We start from the raw sequence: 22255 nt of genomic DNA, 5'->3' as shown, positions 1-22255 counted from the left end.
AGTGCACCAAAATAGCACCCCTGTAGATCTGGAGTTGAAGAAAAGTTTCACAGAGTTTCAAGCCAAAGTTATTGACACTCGACAGAAGGTGAAGTTTGCAGACAGACAGACTGAACAGCTAAGCACAATGAAAAACATGCACATCTTTCAGTTATAGATTATGACTTTGGCAGATGAAACCAATATGTATGAAGATGTAGGAAAGAATGTTTATTTTTCAATCCATGGAAATAATTCCGTCAGAAATATAGGCAGAGAAAACATTAAGGAGCTGGAGAAGAAAACGTCCTATCTGGAGTGGAGCGTTAAGGAAGCTGAGGGCACTGGTGGAAGGCTGATGGCAAGAAGGGCACAGTAGGAGCCTCTAGGGGGCGCTCTTCCTCCCGACCGTCCCATGCTGGCAAGGTTAGAAGGGCCCGCCCAGGGTGGTTGCCTGCCTCTGCCTGTATGGATGTTTTATCTGGATGAGGTGGCAACCCCAGCTTTCCTACACCTCCCTGAGCCTCTTTCAGGTCCCACCCCTGTGTATTTTCCCCTGGCCCTGCCTGTCACCCCTCCCTGGGATTTCTCTCTCCTAAGGTAACCCATGAACTCCCAAGAGAGGGAAGGTGAGAGCCAGGGCAGAAAGGGAAGTTCTGCCTGAGCCTGCCACTAGGAAAGCTGGTCAGATCAATAAAAGTTTTCCCCACTCCTCCCCAAAAGAGCTACAACAGACACATTAGAATTGGCTGCTCATTCCCTTGCCTCATCTCACAGGTGTGTATACTCTAGCATAGACTCAAAATCACTGTAGATATGGTGCCAGCACACATCTATTCATTTTCTTTCTAGCATCGCTTGAGCAAATCAATCTCCTTGAACCTCAGTTTCCTCATTTATATATATCATTTTTTTTCCGGTACCGGGAATCAAACTCAGGACCTTGAGCTTGCCAAGCAGGTTGTGGCGCCACTGAGCTACATCCCTGGCCCAGTTTCCTCATTTATAAACGAGGGATAATAATAATTACTTTACTCAAAAATTATTAGTGTTAGTATTAAGTGCCATAGATGCGTAAGACCTTGTGAACCAGAAAGTGTGGCACAAATATTAGGTAGAATTAGAATTTTTGCTCAACCACATGGATTCTTCAACTTTGAAATTCCTATTACCTCTAGGTACTATCTCCTTTTCTTGCACTCTATTCTTTTTTGGTACTGGTTTCTTTTCATCCAAGGCTGAGGCACCCTACTCATTCCTAATATAAATTCTTATTCGGTTGGCCATTCCCCACCTCCTTTATGGCTTCCCCTGCTAGGACCTCTGAAATAAGACATTGTGTTGAGAGCATATTTATCAATTTTCCCTGCCTTTACCTCAAGCACTCACTCTTCCTCCTCACATCAACTCAAGACTGGTTTAACTACAGTGTCTTCATTTTCTTTGAAGCCCTCTCAGATCACAAGGCTTGAATGGAATTTTGTATTTCTAATTATTACTCCTTAAGTGGTGGGACTTAGGAGTTTTCTTAGTGGGAAAAGTGCAGAAACAATTTAGTCCAAACCCCCTTGTTCGAGCAGATTAAACCATTTCCCATTGATACAGATCCTTAGGCCCTCTGCTTCAGCAAGAAATAGTTGTTCACAAAAACTTTTGGCATTTGATTATATATTCATTATCATAAGTGTTAATTCTTTACAGACAGCAAGTAGGATTTTTCACTAGGTATTTCTCCTTTATAAAGAAAAAAAATAAGCATTTCAGTAACTTGTAAATCTTTTGTGGGGAAGGGTACTTTGCTTCGGTCTTTCTTTGTTCAGAAAACAGTTTAGGGCCGGGGATTTAACTCAGTGGTTCCACCGCCTGCCTCGAAAGCAAAAGGTCCCGAGTTCAATCCCCGATACCAAAAAAAAAAAAAAAAAATGAAAACAGTTTACTTCCTCAACTCATTCTTCCATATACCTTTGCCCAGCATCAATCACGTGCGCTATTCAAAGTTCTGATGCACACAAAGTACACATTAATTGAAAGCAAAACAAATTGCATCTTTTTGCTTCTTGAAAGTAAAAACTAGGGGCCGGGGATTTAGCTCAGTGGTTTCGCCGCCGCTCAAGGACCCGAGTTCGATCCCCGGTACCAAAAAAAAAAAAAAAAAGAAAGTAAAAACTAGTTTCACTTTTGAAACTTAGTTATAATCTCAAGGAATAAAGGGGAACAAATGTCAGGAAAAACTGTGAAAGACTGAAATCAGGCAAAAAATAAAAGATTACTACAGGAGGAGTTGGGACGGGGGCTGAGAGGTCAGAATGGAGTGACAGAGCAGGATGGGAAAGAGGGGTCACTCAAACCCAGAAGACATATTCTAGGCAAGCCCTCTAATAATGAGCTACACCCTAGCCTACATTTTTTTAAATAAAATTCTTGGGAGGCCTGAGGCAGAAGGATCTCAAGTTCGAGTCCAACACAGGCCATTTAACAAGGCCCTGTCCCATAAAATAAGATAACTGGGGATGTAGTTCAGTGGAGAAGTGCTTACCCAGAACATATGAGACCCTGTGTTCAATCTCCAATATTGCAATAAAATAAGATAAAATAAAAAATAAAATGCAATTCCTTAAAAATAAAAAAAAATTAATTACTGTTCATTTTTACCAAATGTCTTGCCTAGTGCATCTTTCTGGGCCATTTCTACGACTTACTGTCTTTGAGCTATTCTGAAAATCTATAATTTCTAGAAAAATAGCATAATGGAAATATTCTTGTCCATAGAAAATCAAGTGAATTATGTCTGGTGGAACACTATTGATCACTGACTGATAGACACACAGATGCATCTGAGGAGTGATGTAGTCCATCACTCCTCAGTCATTGAAGCCACCTTGAAAAATGTTTTAACATTTTCCTGGTTCCCTCATTAACTGAGGTAATAAATAGTATTCAGTTTTAACTTATATGTATGAGTTATTATTTTGTTTTTAATTATCTTTTAAAGCTAAAGACTATGTTGACTGAAAAAGGTTAGTCTTTAGAGAAACAAGAAATGAGAATATGTTTCTTGGTTTTCCAATAAAATTCAAAAGTATGACTAACTGCTCAAAACTCCTTACAATGATTAACTCTTTGAATCTCAGTAGGTAGCTCTGAGGGAAGGAAACCGTAATTATATTTCACAGATGATGAGAGGAAGGCAAAGAGAGGGTAATACCTTGTATGTATTCAAATAGTAAAAAGCAAAGCCAAATTAAGAACCTATGCGTGGCTGCTCCAGAGTCCCTGTGATGATCCCATCACAGTAGAGCCATACAAAGGTTCTTGCCCAAAGAAGACAATAATAAACATTCTTAGCTAATTTTTAAACCAGAGTTTCTCGACCGCAGCACGATTGACATTTGGGGTTAAATAATTCTTTGTGTCCTATGCATAGTAGGTTGTTTAGCAACATTCCTAGCTTAGTTTAGCCACTTGATGTTGGTGGCACCTTCCCCAAGTTGTGACAAGGAAAATGTGTCCGGACATTACCAGATGTCTGCTTGAAGGAAAAATTGTCATTGGATAGGAACCACTTGTCTACACTGATTCCTAATAGAAACAAAATGAAATCTCTAACATTTTACTCAATAAATCCTACGTGAGTAGATGGAGAATGAGAACTTCAGTATCTATGAAAAGTTGAGTTAATTAGCAAACTGGCCAGTAGAGGGCGCATTTAAGGGTAATTACCTGATGGCCCACTGTACTTCATCAGCAGGAAGAGTATGATTTTTCAAAGGGTCTGTAACCACAAACCAGAATGACACCCTCTGAGTTACATTGCAAAGTAGCACATGGGAAATTCTGCAGACAATGGAAAGAAAAAAATACATTAGAAGAATAGCATCCCAAAGCAGATCTGGTGGCACACACTTGTAATCCCAGCTACATGAGAGGCTGCGGTAGGAGGACTACAAATTCAAGACCAATATGAGCAACTGGGCAAGTTCTTTTCTCAAAAAAACATTAAAAAGGCGAGGAATGTAGCTCAATGACAAATATGAGGTCTTGAATTCAATCCCCAGTACTGCAAACAAAAATAATAATAAATCATCACAAATAGTATTGAACGGTACACTCTGGCACAGTTGCTGTCCTACAAAGTATCTTAGTTGTCTGGAGAGTCGTAACTAACACTTGAAGGAATACAGAAAGAAAAATTATATAGGAAATTCTAATTGGTTCAAAATCACATGCTTGGACACCATTTCTTAAAAGGAATGAAAAGGAATCCCCCTTCAAAAAAGGAATAGGAAGTGGGGAGCAGTATGGATCTCCTCCATCACGTAGTGGCTGTCAGCCTCTCAGTTTCCTCAGTACTTGACCTCTTTAAACCACACAAGCCTGTCGTTTCCCCATCGAGTGTATTGGTGCCCTGCCCATTCAGCCCTCTCGGAGCCAAAAGAATCTGTTCATCATGCTCTTGATTAAATATTTGGTCGATTTGCCTCTATTTCTGTGGCTCTCCCTCCCCGGATTTGGAACCATCCCAAGAGGTGTATTCTGCATGAGATCTTGAAGAAAAGAGTCTCAAGAACAATTGTTTTCTGTCACCTTGGACAGATCTCCACACTTAAAAGCTGTAATCAAATAACCAGTGGCCTTTGACAACAGTGTTTTGGAGCTCCATGCTTTTCAACTGCAAGTTGGAATTATGACTCGCTATATTTTACACACATGATTTCCAGTATAAGTGAAAAGACAAATGGCATGAGTGTAGAGAGAAAAGACGTTTACACATGGAGGCGCGAAGGCTGACAGTTACAGAAGAAGCCACGTAGAATCAACATGGCCAATGATAACGCACAAATCCTAGATGGTCTGGGCCATTTCCTCAGTAGCTAAATTGCAGAAAGTGGCGTCAACGTCCATTCCCCAAGACTGACACATCCATCAAGCCTTGCTGATCCAAGTGAAGGGCTTATTTGTTTCTCCTGGAAACTGCACGCGAGCACATTGCGTCCGCTTTTCCACCGATGAAAGACAGCGGCTTCTGTCCAGAGCCCCCCAGGACCTCTCTCAGCGCACACTGCCCGCAGACTGGGTTTCCGCGTCGGGCACAGAGGTCCGGCCCGCGTCTAGGCCCTTGGAGCCAGAGCTGCGCCCCTGCACAGCCATGGCCAGGGCGGCGCGGAGGCCGCAGCGTTCTGCGTTCTCCAGGGGCATGGGGCGTCGCAGCCACCGTCGCGCCGGGTGGCCTCGTGCCACAGCGGCCACAGCTGGATCCTTGAGGTCAGAGGTCGCCGCGTACCCAGTGCCCCCCCGCGCCTGGCAGCGCCCGGAAACCATCCGTCACCGCGGCCCGCGCTTCGCCACTGCGCTTCGCCTGAGGCGGCAGCCAGCCCACCCCGGCCCCGGATGGCGACACCCTGGAGGGTGCCCTCGGAGGTGCCCGCCTCTCCCGGTCAGGCCCCTGCGGCGCCAGGCCCCTGGCCAGCTCCAGCCCTGGCCTGGTCCGCCACCGCCCCCGGCCCCACGCCCGCCCCCGCCGTGGGGCTCCCGCCTTGGGAGGTCCAGGTGCGTCCCCCCGCCGCGCTGTCCCCTGCCGTCTGTCCGGGCCCAGGCCAGGGCCCAGAGGGCCCGGGAGCACCCCGGGCCGCCCCGCCGGGCCCTCCGCGGGTCACCTTTGCCCTGAGCTCCCTTCACTTCCAGGAGCAGCTGGCGGTGGCCCGCGCGGGAACTTGGGGCCCGGTCCACGCCGAGAGGATGGCCCTCGGGCCTTGCCCCAGCGGGCCCTGGACGTGGGACTCGCCGCTCGCCTCGGAGGTCCCTGCGCCTAAGAGGAGAAGGCAGAGCTCCAAGCCCAAGCCGTCCGCCTTCCAGCCGGTGTACAGCAGGTCCGAAACGACCTCCGCCTTCGTGCCCAGGCCCGGGCCGCTGGTCCCACGCCCGCCGGTCCCACGCCCGCCGGACCTGCGCCCGCCTCTCAGCCCCGCGGGAGCCTTCTTCTTGGGCTGCTGCCCGGCCTGCGTTAGTCCCGCCCCGGCCTGCTTTGCCCAGTTCCAGGCAGTTGTCCCCGTGCTGCCGCCCTACTGGGGGCCTCGGCCCTGCCCGCCTTTCCTGCCTTTCCTGCCCTTCCCGGGGCCCAGCCTGGTGGTGGCCCCTCCCCTCCAGTACACACAGCCTGCTGGGCTCCTGGAGTCCCAAATGTTCAGGCCCGTGGCACCTGCTCCTGCCACTCCGAGCTATAGCTCATCCATTCCTCCCAACTAGGAGTCGCCCAGCCACCAGGCTGCCCCCGGCCCCGTGCCAGGATCTCAGCTGAAGAGCTCATTGCAAAGCCCTGCACTTGCCTCTTGCCAGGGCGCTCTAGTTAGATGTTTGTTGTTATTTTATGAAATAATAAAAGTTGACAACTTTATCAGCAGACATTGTCACGTTCTTTCTTTCAGAGACTCTGCCCCGTGGGTTCTCCAGCTTGGCCCTCTTGCCATTTGGGGCCAGATCATTCTTTCTGGTTGGGGACTGGCTTGTGCCCGGGGGGTGGAAGCAGCACCCTGGCCTCCCACCGATCGGTGGCAGGAGTGCCCTGCTGTTGTCACAGCCAAGAGCCTCTCCAGGCGTCGCCAAATAAACCTTGCAGTGGGGAGGTCAAAAATCACACTGGGGACAAACCACTGAGCATCAGTGACCTCTTCTGGCAAGAAAACAGGTTTAGTCACCCAAAATGTACAGTTTTATAATACCCATCAAAGATACAAAATTGAACAAAATGAAGTGGTGCGTGCTTGCCAAAAAATATTTGCATCTTGACGGGGTGATGAGTGGTAAACAATATTTCCACTAACTTCATGTAGAGTGCTTTAGGTTGTGAATGATTCTTTTTATCTGGCCTTACTAATAATCAAAAAAATCCCAAATTGTTAAAAATGAATTGTAAGGGCTGGGGATTTAGCTCAGTGTTTCCGTCGCCTGCCTCAAAAGCGCAAGGTCCTGAGTTCGATCCCCGGTACCCAGAAAACAAAACAAAACAGAACAATTGTAAATCTTTCAAATTTGGCAAAAATTTAAAAGTTAAATAATTCCGGGTGCTGGTAAAGGTGCATGGAATTGGAGCCCCAAGCAGTGCTGTGGGCGCCAATAGGGCCAGCTACTCTATGGCAGCATCTGCAAAGTGTTTCCTAGAGCAGAGTGTGGCTACCAGCAATTGCTGTGCACACAGACAGCAGCAGTGCTCTTCATCACAGCAGAGATCTGGAACAACGTGAATATCCATCAGTAGGGGAATGGGTAAAGATAGCCTAAGAATACTATGCCACAGACTAAAGGAAAGAAACGGCCCAAGGTTTCTAAAGTGCAGCAATTCAGGCCAGATAATTGTGGACTATGGTGTTACTCTGCACAGAGTAGGACGTTCACCAGCAGACCTGGCTTCTACTCACTAGTTATCGTTAGTACCACCTCTACTTGTGACCATCAAAAATGTCGCCAGGCATCACCAAATATTCCCTGAGGGCCAAAAGCACCCCTGAACTAGAACTACCTATTCTTAAGTAAAACTAAGAATCTTAAAGTATACCAACAAGTGAAAAAGATAGGATGTGGAATATTATGTGTAGCACATGCCATGTACCTGAATTAAACAAATTCAAAATAGTGTTCTGGACACCCTAGAGGAGGCCAGAAGCCAGGTGTTGTGTCATTTGGATACTTGGCCTGTGTGGTTCTTCCCGTCTGAAGCATCTTCACATGACCCTTCCAGCACGACTTTCAGGGTAATCCCCATTAGAGAGCCAAAGAATACAACATAAGCAAAGCAAATTCCCTTCCTCGTGGAGTTTGCTTTCTAAGGGGATGGAGACAAAGATAAACAAGTAAATGAATACAAGTCCTATAATGGAAAATAAAGCAGTAGACGGATACAGACAATTCCATCAACACACCTGTGCCCCGAAATGCTCACCTCTGTCCCCATTGCCATGGAACCACACTACCTCTCAGCAGGAATTCAAGTTCAATAAGTCCCCGACTTATGAACGAGTTCCGATCTGGGAGAATTGTTCAGAAGTTGGATTCATTCATCAGCCAACAAAGTGAGTCTTCTATAGTACACCTGTGGAAGTCTGCAACTCGAATGTTTGTAAAGTCAAGGACCTACTGTTCTTTAAATTTATTCAACGTCAGCAGCACATCCCATTGGGAAAAACTAAAAAATGCCTCCAGACATTTTCAGATATCCTTGGGAGTAGTAAAGGGACAAAAATCTCACCGAGTGGAGAACACAGGAATCTCTCTGTATTATCTTAATGACACTTTGTAAATCTAAATCTTTTTCCAAATTAAATACCCCCCACACACACACACACATAAAGTGCAGGAGCAAAGTAGTTATTTTAAAAGATGTCTAGGTACAATAATATTGTCTCAGGGTAAAAACTGAGCAAGGTTATAAAAACAGTTCTTACTAACTTCATTGATAAAGAGATAACAGATACATACTTAGAAAATAAGAAAAAGCTGTATTCGAGTGCAAAATATTGGCATACATCAGCAGAAGGGTGGTCTTAATAATTATTTAAAATGTCTAAAAGTTAGCTTTGCTACCTACCCAAATGTATACAGTATGTATTAGAAGGTCTCTCACTGCCCTAGTGTCTTAAGAAGCACCATATCAGCCAGGGGCAGTGATGCATGCTTATAATCACAGCTACTCAGGAGGCTGAGGCAGGAGGATTACAAGTTCAAGGCCGGCCAGGGTGGGCAACTTAGTCTCAAAAAAGTCCTGTCTCAAAAAAATTAAAAGGGTTGGGGGTGTACCTCAGTGGCAGGATACATGCTAACCTTGTGAAAGGCCATAGGTTCAATATCAAGAAAGAAAGAAAGAAAGAAAGAAAGAAAGAAAGAGAGAGAGAGAGAGAGGAGGGGAGTGCCCATAGTCACCCTTTCTCTAGGATTGATTTTAGGAAAAAGGTTAGTACAGTTTACATATGGTTAGTCTCCTGTGAAACTCATACTGAAGTTTCATCCCCACTGTATTAAGAGGGTGGAATCTTAATCTGACTGTGGTGTTAGAGGTGGGGCCTTCGGGAGGAGGTTAGGATTACATAAATCACCAAGGAGGAGACTCCATGACTGAATACTGCTGGCTTTATAAGTAGAGAGACCAGAGGCAACACACACACACACACACGCGTGGGCACGTGCATGCATGGATGCCTACACGCACGCACACACGGACATTCCCTGTCTCTTGCCACATAATGTCCTGTACCACATCAGGATATTGCCAACAAAAGGATATTACTAGATGTGGCACTCAACCTTAGACCTCTAGAACTGTAAGCTAAAATAAACCTCTTTTCTTTATAAAGCAGCTACTTTGGGCACTTCATTACAGTAACACAGAAAAGACCAATAGAAAGGAGAATAGCTTTATCTGCTGGAATCTTCCTCCACAGAAGAATATTTAGTATCCTTCCTACATGATGGTTCTTCCCAAAGATAAGCAAACAAAAAAGTAACCTAATTTTCCACAAAGGACAATTGGACAAATATAATTGAAGAGATATGTTTGTATTTTGGTTAAATAGAGTAAAAAAAAAAAACCCCTAGGAGTTAATAAGCTTATTTCTTAAAGTAGCAAGGTTATGAGAAAGGAGCCAGAAGAACACATGGCCTGCTCTGAAGGCTTCCACAAAGCAAAGACAGTAGGTGAAAATAGACACACAGCTGTGGGCTGGGACTTACGACTTGCTTGGATGATGTTCTGAGAAAATAGCTCATGTCATAGGGTACTGAAAATCAGCACTCAGGAGCTACTTCTCACTGTGATCACTGCATGCCATGCCAACGGTGGGAGCACCCTCCCAGCAGACTACCGTGAAAGAAGAGGCCATAGCGGGTGCTGTGTCACTATGCACACCCCCTGGTTTAAGAGCCAGGAAGTTAAGCATATGTCATCCAGTAATAAATGTTTACTAAGAGCTAATCTTGATTAGACAATATGGTTAAGGGTGGTAGGAAGCGGTCCCACTAATAGGGCATTTAGGTTCCACAAACATTCCCATGAAGCCAGGTGCCAAGAATAGAGATACTAACACCCTTAAAAACCAAGACCAGTGTCTGGAGCCCAGCACAACCTTAAAATCCAAAATGGAAGCCAATAACTCTCAAAATCTCCGAATTTGTACACAGTTCCATGCCCCCTGTGAGAATAGACCCAGGACATGAGGAGGGCAAAAGGCTCCAAGATTTCATGAGGTTTGTTCAGTCTTTGTCAGGAAGATCTGCTCTGTTTTGAACTCCTTGGTTTCCAAGCAAAGAACACTCTGTTTAATTTTATCAGCCATAGATCACCAGAGGAACTATCAAATGGTTTGTCCACCTGTAATACAGAAGAGTTTTCTGAGCCATGGGACGAGGACAAGGTCCAAGTCTGTCCTCGGTGTGAGCTCCTATACTCTGAAGGGAGGCCCATGAGGAACGTCAGTGACTGTGAAATGAATGGATGGATGAAATAAGCTTCAAATATCATTGTTTCTGGAATTCTCCCCTGAAAGACTCTGTGAAAAACCAAATTGAGCAGGGGCTGCAATAAGAAATAAGGGAAGGCAAGAGGGAAAAAGATTATTGCTGAAACTTCACTTACTCAGACACAAATACAGTACTCTGACATGCATTATAACACGAAAACTGCAGTGAAATAGGAATTCCCAGTGTGCTGTGGGTGGGGTAACCAAAAGAAAGAGACAATGGAGAGGAGTGGCACTAAAAAAGGGAATGACAGGAAGGATAATTTTGGAAAGTTCAGTAGTTAACTTATTAAGGAATCAAAGGATATCGGATCCTTCCATTTATAGATTGTGTACAAGTGTAACTTCTCCATGGTCTTTCTTCCAAATATGACTAGATTGCATGTCCTGCAAGTTTTTTTTTTTTTTGGTACTGGGGATCGAACCCAGGACCTTCCGCTTTCAAGGCAGGCGGCAGAACCACTGAGCTAAATCCCCGGCCCTCCTCCAAGATTTTAACTGATGGAAAACTAATCAGCCATCAAGTACTTATTGAGCTAAACATGTCCAACATTTAAAAGTGTGTTTGGGGGCTGACGATGTAGCTCACGTGCTTAGTGTGCAGGAGACTCTGGGTTCAATCTCAAGCACAAAAAACAATACTATGTTTTGATAGAATAAGTAAATTAAAATGCCATTAGCATGAATAAATAAAACTTACTATTTTCAAGATTTTCAATATGTAGGGGTCTGATGGAAATATTTCAGTTCACATGAAACATTTTAACCAATGTTTTTTACCAATACATTAACACATACACAAGTGGCTTCTTCAAGCAAATCACTAAGAAGAAGTAAAAAATGTCTCCTCTCTCCCATCAAGTGTGGGAAGCCCTGATCTGAAGGTAATTCTCTAAGGACTGGCTGCACTACCATTTCTCATCAATGGGGCCAGCCAAGGGCAACAGTATCCAAGGGGTGGTAAGAATGAGGCTCTTGTTTCTGGAAATCAAAAGGACTAAATGGAAGCTGGGCTGCCGTTTTACAAGCACAAGACCACTAATCCCCTTACCTTACCATGGATACAAAATCATGTTGTTCATTTTTAGATCACAAGGCTTATCCCTGAATAATTAAGCAGAGGAAGAAATCCATTACAGGCCCTACACCATTTTACCTAGAGAAAGCCATGCCTCAGTTATACATCTACCTCTATGAAAAGTAAAAATGATCTAAAAGGCAAAATTTGAGTAAACTAGGTAGATAAATTTCTCAATTTATCTGAGAAATACACTAAACTTTAAACTTAGATCATAGCTTCCTAAGAATTCATTTAGAACATTTTAAAAGCCATGCAAAAACTGTTTTAGTGAGCCTGCCCTAAATTATATTGCAAACAGCTGAAACTACCATGTTGCAATCAATCTTCAATCCTACTCTCAAGAAAAGCTCAAGTAACCTAATGTAAAGAAACCAGAACTTTCTCTTAAAATCATTTTCCCTTCCTTCATCCATTCTAAGAAAATCCAGCAAATACCAAGAAAACCATTTGCGAAGATTTGTAAATAATTTTTGAAAGAATTCCCTGGTTCCCATCACATTTAGTCCGCCCGCTTATAATGTCTCTCACAGCCAGGTTCATGGCTGTGCCCCTGGGGCACTGTGGGCCCTCGGTTATGCATCAATTTAAATCAGTGGCCAGCACATAGCAGGTTGTTGATGGAAGTTACTTAATTCTGAAGATCAGACCTCGTGGACCACAACGAAGGAAGAAGTACACGTCTCCCACACCATTGCCTTGGGCCCCTCTGTCAGCTCTCAGCTCCCCACAGCATCTGGAGCAGATGGTGCAGCCTTCCTGTCTCTTCCAGCGACTACAGCATCCAGGCCAGGCTAATCAAACCTGCCTTCCTGCCTCTCACAAGCAGCTGCTCTCCTTCCAGCCCTTCTGGCCCAAGCAGGGGCCCTGGGAGGTGGGCTCCAGCCTTTCATCCTCCCCACTGCACTTCCACCCTACACACCCTCCCCCCATGCTTCCCTCTTGCTCATTTACAAGTGGGAAAGGGACAAGAGGGATCAGACACATAAGAAAAGGCAAAGTTGGTCAGGGATTTAGCTCAGTGGTTCCCCGCCTGCCTCCCAAGCACAAGGTCCCGAGTTTGATCCCAGGTACCAAAAAAGAAAAAAGAAGAAAAGAAAAGAAAAGAAAAGGCAAAGTTCTCTGATCTTGGCTAAAGTTCCTGTTATGGGTGTTGCACTCTGACCGCCCTCTTCCACCCACTCGACTCCCCCTCCAGTGGTGCAGCTCCAGCCTTGCTCCACTGCCTTGCCTTGCCCTGCAGATGGTTCTCAGCCCAACAGGCAATGACTCCATCCAGCTCCCCTGAGAAGCCTCCTCTTGGCCCCAGGAACACATGCAGGCTCAGACTGCTGAGAGCTGCCCTCACCTCAACCACAGGGGTCTCAAGCAGCCTTCCGCCTGTGGGCTTCTCCAGCTGAGAGGCTAGCACCAGAGGCTAGCACCAGGGTACCTTCATGCTGACTGCAGACCCCAGCCCACACTCTAGAACCCCAGTCACTGCTGTTCTGGTGCCAACTTGGGGGAGTGCTGAGAATGTCTGCGAGTTGGGGAACATCCAGCCAGGAAATCAGATGCCAGTCTCCCCTCTCATGCACAACTCCACCCTTGAGGAGCAGTTCTCTGCCTGGGTTAAGGTAGTCAGGCAAACAAACAAAGGGATCTCTCCAAACACATCCTCACTGGTATGGAATCTACAGCTAATCCAGGCTAGCTGCAGGGACCCAGCTGTCCACACCCACACTCGTGCACACGTGCAGGAAGCCATTCTGGCCCCCCGCCCTGGGGGCGGCCAGGGTGGGGGGACTGCCACAGCCCTCTCTGCAGGCTCAAGTCCTCTGCCACTCTGACCCTCCTAGGGAACCCTGGCTTCTCTTCCACTGCCTGGCTGGGCTGATGGTACCCTGAGCAGATCAGCTCTGCAGCAAGTCCTGCATGGACTCAGCCAGGGCCTCTCTCTAGAAGTCACCTTCTCTTTCTTAGCCAGTCAAGGTCACACTGTAAGAATGTGCCAGCTGTAGGTTTCCAAACATGAAGAGGCAACCTCAGGAGATAAGGAGCTCTGTATGAGTGCCAGGGATTGAACTTGATATGAGAGATATTGTAGGAAGGATTGGGTCAAAGCTGGGATAAAAATGAGAGTATTCATCACTCTCTTCATTATTTGAATAGCTTAAGTTTCAGTTCAATTTGTTTTATTCTTTGTGCTAAACAGCATCTTCAAAGTCTTCCGCAATACTTGTGTATAATCAACAAGGGAAAAAACAGCAATAAACAGCCAATGTCCAAGATTTGGATCCAGAAGCCACCGTAGAAATGATATTTACCGCATCCCAGACTTCAACCTCTACACATGGCAACAAGAGAGCTTTTAACACCAAAAGGTTTTAAAACTGACCCACTTGCCAAGTGCCTGCTATCTTCCACTGATCCACCATTGTAGAAAGAGGCAGCCTCTCTGCAAAGTGACTTTCAATCTTATCTTTCACTACATGCTGCCCTTTCCCAAAGGAGAAGACTGTGCATGGAGAAATACAGCCTCCTTTATGGCCATGTGTGCAGAGTCTCTCCCAGCATGTGGATATCCTGAACATATTTTAAACAATGTCTTACACATATCCTGCTATGATTCATTTCCCTGACAGCATCACTGCCAAGACTCGTACTGCTTGAGCCCTCACAGCAAAACACTTACTGACCCCTGGTATAGTTGTGTACTTATCGTTCTTTACAACTGCTAATAAAGCTTCTATGTATCTTGGATGCCCAATTCCGAGTAAAACACCTTTCAAATAAACCAGATCAGATATACATACACTCCTACAATATTCTAGGTTCAGAGGACAATATGCCAAAGCTGAATTCCTCAAAATTAATCTGAAATGTTATCTTTTCAATTCATTTTTCCTAAGAATGACAATATTGAATTTAACAGAATCATGTACCAAATGAAATGCAGGTGCTTAGAGGAAGTGGCAGTGCCAGGAATACAACAATGTATAAAATCTGGTTGTAGGACGGACTAGTGGGAAACATGAAGACAGTACTTGAGTTAGCAGTGTAAGGCTGTTTTCCTTTTTCATTTTTTTGCAATGTGATCACCTTATTTTTATTGAAAAAAGTTATAAATAGTTGTGGAAAGAATGCTACAGTTTAATGCCATAAAGTAAAGTAAACATATTTTTTCTAAAATCATTTATAAAATTTATGAATCATAAAAATTTATTTAAAAATAGGAAAGGGCAAACTTTTATTTTACCATATACATTCTTTTAAATTTTTAAACATATAACTATTTATTTAAAGTATATATTATTAAAATATATGTGGGTATGTACACACGAATACATATATTATGTTTATTTTGCTTCCTCAAGTTCCACTCTTCTGTTTTATTCTTTACATTTACAACCCATGCATCAGATACCTCGAGTTTGAGGGAAGCCAATAGTAGTAATCCTCTGCACCAGGCTCTGAATCATTGTAGAATTCAGACTGAAGAATAAAACAGATAGGAGACCAAAACAAAAGGCTGGGCTATAGCTTAAATCACCAGGCAAATTTTCTTTCTTATTTTAGAAAATCCTGAAATGAAATAAATTCCCCCGACTGTCTTGGGTAGAGCTGAGCTGAGCCGAGGCAGGCAGCAGCATGTGCTGGAGTAACATGTAAGGCGGGTAACAGCGCCTATGATGTAAGTGCTCTGGAGCTGTCAGCCAGCAAGCACAGCACCAGAGGTGTGTGTGCCACTGGCTGAGAGGCCTGGTTCTGTACTAAGCTGGGAAGTAGCACCCTGAGAAAGCCGGGGGCGGGGGGTGGGGCAAGCTGGCTGTCAAAGAGAAAGGAACTCACACCCAGGTTCACCTCCTAGCTCACCAGTCAGAGCATCATTTCAGCTTTCCAGGGAGGCAGGACAGAGAGACCAGGAGTGTTACCCTAACCACAAATCAAGAAGGAAGGAGATCCCATAAACAGAGAAGGTTCCTTCAGAAGAACAGAAAATATTCGAAACTATGAAAAGTTATACCAAGAGCTTTTAAGAAAGCAAGGTATGGGCCAGGGATTTAGCTCAGTGCTGCCGCCGCCTGCCTCACAAGCTGAAGGTCCTAAGTTCGATCCCCGGTACCAAAAAAGAAAAGAAAACAAAGGTGTTATGATAGACACCAATTGTGGAGAAAATCTATACATAGTGTTTAGTTGATTTCCAAAATGAGAATGGAGTTCTTTACTATCTCTCTCTGCAAAAAAAAAAAAAAAAGTATAAAATAGAAATGCAGAAAGCTGAAAGCACATTACTGCAATTTGGAGTTTATTTCTCTTCCTGTCACCTTCTGAGCAAAGGGCATTTCTAAACATGATATCATATAAGCTATAAGCTGAGCCACATTACAAAAGTTCTTTGGAATATTACATGAAAATGTGGGTCTCCTAAAAAGTGATGAATAAATTATTTTCAAGATCAAGGTTTGAGGGCCGGGGATTTAGCTCAGTGGTTCTGCCGCCTGCCTCACAAGCACAAGGTCCTGCATTCTAACCCAGGTATGCCCCCCCAAAAAAGATCAAGGTTCGAAAAAATGCACTGTTTCAAATAATATTTCAAATAATCAGTTTAGATTTTTCACTGCTTACTCTGTTGCTTCTCTGTTGGGAACTTTTCTCATGGAGAAAGCCACCATTGCTCTGAAGAGATATTCTTCATTTTTATCCCAGATATACTGAAAGAGAAGGAAAACAGAAAATGTAGGTGCATGAGGTAAAAAATGGTACATTAGATGGTGAACTCATTCCTCTCTCTCTCTCGCTCTCTCTTCTCTCTCTCTCTCCTTTCTCACACACTGAAAACTAGAGACCGTGACAAATCAAGTCTCATAATGTCTTGGGTAGCATATCTTGGGCATTCTATAATTCGAGGTATGGTGTGCTTCCTGTTGTAAGATCAGTAGCCATGTGGTACGTATTAGTTGCACTTATTCCCCCATCAGTTCAGATTTCTTGGTTCCTTGATTTATTGATGTGTGCTTCAGGACCCTAAATCCCCTAGCTCACCTTGCTTTTTGCATGCATCTAAGGACACTCCAACCACAGCTAACACCTTATTTTATGTGAGTATGAAAGTATAACTGGAGAAAGTCATAAAACAAGGTTTGTTGGTTTAACCCTAAATTCACCATGTCCTCCCCCAAATTTCCCGGGAATCCCTTAGGTTTCTCTGTCAGTTCTCTCTCTCATGAGTCCCATGACCATTTCACGTTTCCTGCAGGCCTCAGCTTTTCTTCATCACTCACTCACTAGATGATTTCTTTTAGAATTTATAAGCCCATCTAAGACATCAATGTAAACTCCCTCTTCTCCTGATACCAAGATATCGAACTTCCTCCCTGGACTCACATCCTATCCATCTCCTCCCCTGAAATGCTACACTTGCATTTCTCTCCCATCAGTGGCTATTCCCTTCACTGCTTTGAAGAATGCCTCCACTCTGCCCTTCTCACGATCTAAACAGTACCAGTTTCCCCTCTCTCTTCTGTCTATTCCAATCTACCCCAGCCTGTCCACTAACTTTTTAGCATGCTCAAGTTTTTCTCATTAAAACAACAGCAAGCTGGGTGCCATAGCACACATCTATAATCCTAGCATTCTGGGAGGCTGAGGCAGGAGGATTGCAAGTTCAAGCTCAGCCTGGGCAACTTGGCACGACCTTGTTTAAAATTTTAAACAGAATGTGAGGGCTGGAGATGTAGCTCAGTGTGAAGGCCGTGGGTTCAACCCCCAATACTACTAAATAAATAAATAACTTCACTCAATCTTTCATCTACCTACTGCTGTCTCTCTACACTTCACAGCCAAAATTCTTAGAATTGTCCATACTTCTGTTTCCATATACTCTACTTATTCATTGCCCATTTAACTCCATTTAATATCTGCTTTCCAAACCCACCACCCTGGAAAAACAGCTCTCTCTCTCTTGCCATTGACTGCCACACTGCTTAACACAATGAGCAGTTTTCAGTCTGCATAATCCTTGGGCTCTAAGCAGCATCTGATGCTCTTGAACTCTTTCTTCATTTTGAAACAAGAGTCCCTGCCACAGCTCACATACTCCCTGGCTCAGTCCCTTTCTCGCCAAGCTTATCACATGTCATGCTCCTCTGACTGCCCCGATTCCAGACACCTCAGCCTTCTTTCTGTCCTTCACACTTACCAAGCTCCTTCCTATAATAAGCCTTGGCATGTCCCTCTGCCTTCCCTTCTTTGGTCCTCTAGTTCACTTGCCAAGGCCTTCCTATAACATTGTCAAGACGGCATGCATGTTTGGTGTGTTGAGTATTTAATGGCAACAGATTCTCTTACTACAGTAAGTTCCACAGGGAGAGGACAAGCCCACTGCACTGCCACTGCATACCCACCATCCAGCATGGTACCCGCTCTGAGGATCCTGGGATGAGAAACCCTACACACTGGTAAAGAGTATGGATTGTACAGTCAGGCTGCCTGAGTTCAAACCTTATCCCTACCACTTGCTGGACTGAGATGTTGAAAGGGTCACTTCACTCCTTGGGAGCTCAGTTTTTCTCATCCATCCAATGGGAATAGGAGCATCTGTATTATCTTCCTCAAAGAGCTATTGTAAGGGCTAAAAGAGCTGATAGAAGCAAAGTGCTTAGAAGGTTAGAAAGTGAATTCAGTTTTCAATAAATGCTGGAAGTTACAAGAATTATCACTCATCGAGTGAATAATAAAATGATACACTGATGGATTGCCCTGCAAATAGAATATCCCTAAATTCCTTTAGCACTCTCTTTTGTTTTTGTTTTTGTTTTGTTTTGTTTTGTTTTGTTTTGCTTTTGGCTTCTAGCCTGACTCATCATAATATCATTTGCTGGGGAAAAAATTCTGCAAACCACACTGGGAAACTAAAACTAGAATTAGACAATATTTTTGAATTTCATGGTCTTTACTGTTCTCATATCCACATGGGCCCTAAGACAATTTTTGGAACTTGTATTTCACAAGCATGTATTTCAAATTGTCACACTGATTATTGGAAGGAATTCAAACTTTATGTTAGAATTGGAAAATGTTTGTTCTATGAAAGACTTTATGTGAGTAGTACCATCCCTTCATTTTGGTGACTGGAAAGCAGATTGACAAAATTCAGATGACCACAAAAGTGAGAGACAGATCCAACCCAGTCCTGAATGACTGACTCTGGCCCCTTTACTCCATGATGCTCAGTCAAGAGATGGAAGGTTTCTAAATTATTTGGGGAAACACAAAACTTCACATATTTTCAAGCATACACTACAGAGCAAGTACTTTAAGAAAATCCATTTGAATACCAATTTCTACTCTATGACAAGCTACCTTTACTTTAGGAAAAGATCAGACTTGCAGTCTCTAGAAATAATGTATTCAAAATTAAGATTACCATGCAGAGAGGCCAATTGTTGAAGTAAAATGTTATTGCAAAGAAAATGTAAAATGAATATGAAGGTGCTTCACTTACTGCTTTATCTCCAAGAGCTGTTCTGATACTAAGTCTCACTTTAAAGGCATTTTCTGCATCTGGCAGAAAGAAAAAAGAAAGAGCAGTATACAATGATAAAATCTATCAAAACAGAGCCTGATAAATCCTAATATTTAATGCAACTCAGATCGACAGAACAGAGAACTAGTTAAACTATCCCCAAATAGCCCCACAAGTTTAATAGAAAACATATTATAGAGTCTAAATTTTTCTTTCTTTCAAACTCATAAAGCAGTCACAGGCTCCACTCTGAAGCCACAGCATGTCTGTAGATGGAGAAAAATAGAACTCTTTCAATCGATAAGTTCGTCAGTGATTTAGAAGTGCAATTTATTTTTAAGTTTCAAGGCTACATACCTGGTTGACAGAGTTCAGCATGAATAGCGGTCACTAGGAAAAAGAACAGCCACAACATTCTTTCAGAGTGAAAAACACAAGGCAAACTGAGACCAAAAAAAAAAAAAAATCCACCCTCCACTTAAAGCTGCCTTAGCCTTTCTGAGGCCCAGATTAGAATATCAGAGAAATCAGCAAACCACCATCTAAAAGGTTTAATAATTAACACTCATCACTTGGGTTAATACTTCCATAGAAGCAGACCATCTCCTGTCAGTTATTGACAAGAGATGTGTATGGAAAACAGAAACAGATCCATTGTTTTTACAAAACTCTGCGCAAAAGAATGCTTCCTCTGTTGACAGAACCAGAATCTTCCCCCCACTCCTTCTGCACTTGTCTGGGTAGGTGCTCCATAGAAAGAATCCAGAAAGCATTGAGTCCCCTCTGGAGGCTTTCCTTGGCAAAAACTTTCCACCTTTTCAGGCTAGACCACCTGGCTCCTAGGCTATCTGAATCTGGGAGCAAATCACTCCTTTCTATCTCTGGTGAACAAAGGATGCACCTCCCAGAATGTCCTCACCCCACTGCACCATGGCAGGTAAACCTGCAGGACTCTTTCCATTCAAACAAAGGGGATGGTTTGGCTCCGGCCTGGGGCCTGGCAGCTGAGATCCAAGTGTGGGATATGGACAGCACTGCCCCACGGAACATTCTATGCCGCTGGGCATGTGCCCTGACTGGGCTACCCAACGTGGGAGCCACGAGCCATAGGTGACAGTGGAGCTTGAAATGGGGCCGGTGCCATGGAGGACGCCAATGCCTAGTTCAAGGTCATTTGACTGAGTTGAGGCCACCACATGGGGCTAGTGACTCCTTTGTTCAGGGCAGCTGTCCAGCAGTGACTGACAGCCACCTGCCGAGACCTGGCTTCCCTGGATCAGTCCTCTAATCCTCCCACCTCCCACTGATTACAAATCACCAGACTCGGCAGGACCCCAGGATCTGGTGCTGAAGTTATGGGCAGCACTGGGCCCCGATCTCCACCACACTGAGCTGCCCTGCCCCTCTCTGGTCCTCCTGGGTCAAAACTGAAATTGCAAGCAAACCTCAGAGGTGCTCTGAGGATGAAGACAATGAGTGTAAAAGGCTCTCCCCTGGTGGGCATCCCACTGAGCCAAGAGAAGCCCCCAGCAGAATTTCCTATCTCCCATGCCCCTCTTCATGAATGCAGTCTCCAAATTACTGGCAAATCATGGATGGGAGCTTCAGATTGAGTGACCCCAAGGTTAAGCAGGAAATTTGGATCTTTAAAGCAACAAAGATCAACACCACCCGCTCTGCAGCACCTTGAGACACGTCGTCCACACTCCCTGCTCCTAGTCAGGGTGGAATGTTATTGACGGTGACCCATTTCGGCTCGCTAAATCCACCTGAGGAGTCTTTTCCCATCTCCTCCTTGGCTGCAAGGGCCCTGAGTCAGGAAAAGCTGGACCCCAGGGAGAGACCGCCAGGCCGGCCCGGCCCAGCCATTCTAGCAATTTCACTGTTAGTTGCAATGCAGATTTCCTAGGAGAAAGAGCTCACTTGGCTACCCCTGAAGAAATGCCACACTGGATGCAGTTATCTTGGGAAGGAAAAGTCAATACACACAGAGACAGGGACTGTAACAAAACATTTTATTTACACCAGAGACCAAAGCCATGTTAGGGACGCAGAAATCTGATTAAACTTTTCTTTAGTCTTGCATTTCATAAAAATGACAAATTTCTTCATATGCTCTTAATCATTTATGTGACTGGAATTGAAGACAGTAAAATACTGAGTAAAAACTCAGTGTAAGCCTTTAAAGGAGAACAAAACCTTTCAATTATGATTTTTTAATGTTTGTTCTCTCATTTTAAAAAGGTTTGATAAAAGTTCTGTATCGAAAATAGAGAGAAACAAAAAGAGAAACGTAAAAAGTACACATATATCACCAGCATGGATTACTAGTGATAATATATTTTAATAGGTGGAATACAGCTTCCTTAGCTTTGGGTCTTCTTGTATGTTTTTGTATGATGTTGTTGTCCTGCCTCATTATACTGCTACTATCAGAACATGTAATGGTGGAAATTAACTTGGACTTTTGTCTTCCTTTCTCTAATGGGAATGCTGCTACATCATAGAATCTGGTGAGCTGCTTTAAAATGATGTGTCATGTGTAAAACTATCCTTTTACTTCTAATTACCAAAAATCATTTTCATCAATTATTTTGTTGTTATTGTTGTTGTTGATACTGGGGATCGAACTTGGGACCTTGTGGTTTCAAGACAGGTGCCGGAGCCACTGAGCTAAATCCCCAGCCCTCATTTTCATCAGTTATTGATACTGTATTTTATGAACTGCCTTTTCATTATCTATAATGATGATCACAGGGTTTCTACCATTTGGTGCATTATACTAATACATTTCCCTACATTGATTCACTCCTTAAACTGACTTTTTAAAGTAATCTTTAGCATTTTGCTGAAATTAACTACTAGTTTTTAAACTTATTTTTGTAGAAGAATATCATGTAGGTTCCTGTTGAAATGCTGATTCTAGAAGGGGCTTTTTCCCCTAGCCCTTATATTATCATTTTCAAAATGATACAGAAAGATTTTTAACATTGTCTATGTTTAGAAATACTTAAAATGCATGCAAATGAAGAATTTGAACAAATGCCTGGTGTAAAGGCATTCTTTGAAAATTTCATTTCTTATATTATCAATTATTTCAGGCTTCAAACGTGTTTTGGAGTCCATTTTAACTGTTTATAATTTCCAAGAAGTTATTTATTTTTGTTAAATATTCCAGTATTCTCACGG

General features: G+C 43.7%; 1 protein-coding gene across 2 annotated transcripts in view; it reads right to left on the bottom strand.

Annotated features, from left to right (window-relative positions):
* Cltrn (collectrin, amino acid transport regulator) overlaps positions 1 to 22255 on the bottom strand; it is a 65895-nt gene that overhangs the window by 14698 nt on the left and 28942 nt on the right. Inside the window, exons 2-5 of one of the 2 annotated variants that reach the window (XM_087193705.1) lie at positions 19424 to 19456; positions 19046 to 19104; positions 16168 to 16253; positions 3700 to 3813 (exon numbers count right to left, since the gene is read on the bottom strand). In XM_087193705.1, coding sequence (XP_087049831.1) covers positions 3700 to 3813; positions 16168 to 16253; positions 19046 to 19104; positions 19424 to 19456 — 292 coding nt within the window. Of the gene's footprint in view, positions 1 to 3699; positions 3814 to 16167; positions 16254 to 19045; positions 19105 to 19423; positions 19696 to 22255 lie in introns of those variants that run through there. The other variant, XM_004866110.3, reaches the window with a different exon arrangement.

The sequence above is a fragment of the Heterocephalus glaber genome, unplaced genomic scaffold (assembly GCF_053883595.1).
Source record: "Heterocephalus glaber isolate CG9 unplaced genomic scaffold, H.glaber_assembly_v1.0 deba00001594, whole genome shotgun sequence".
In the NCBI taxonomy this organism is placed as follows: Eukaryota; Metazoa; Chordata; class Mammalia; order Rodentia; family Bathyergidae; genus Heterocephalus; species Heterocephalus glaber.
Note: the sequence above shows the minus strand (reverse complement) of the source record. Positions and strands in the feature narration are given on the sequence as shown.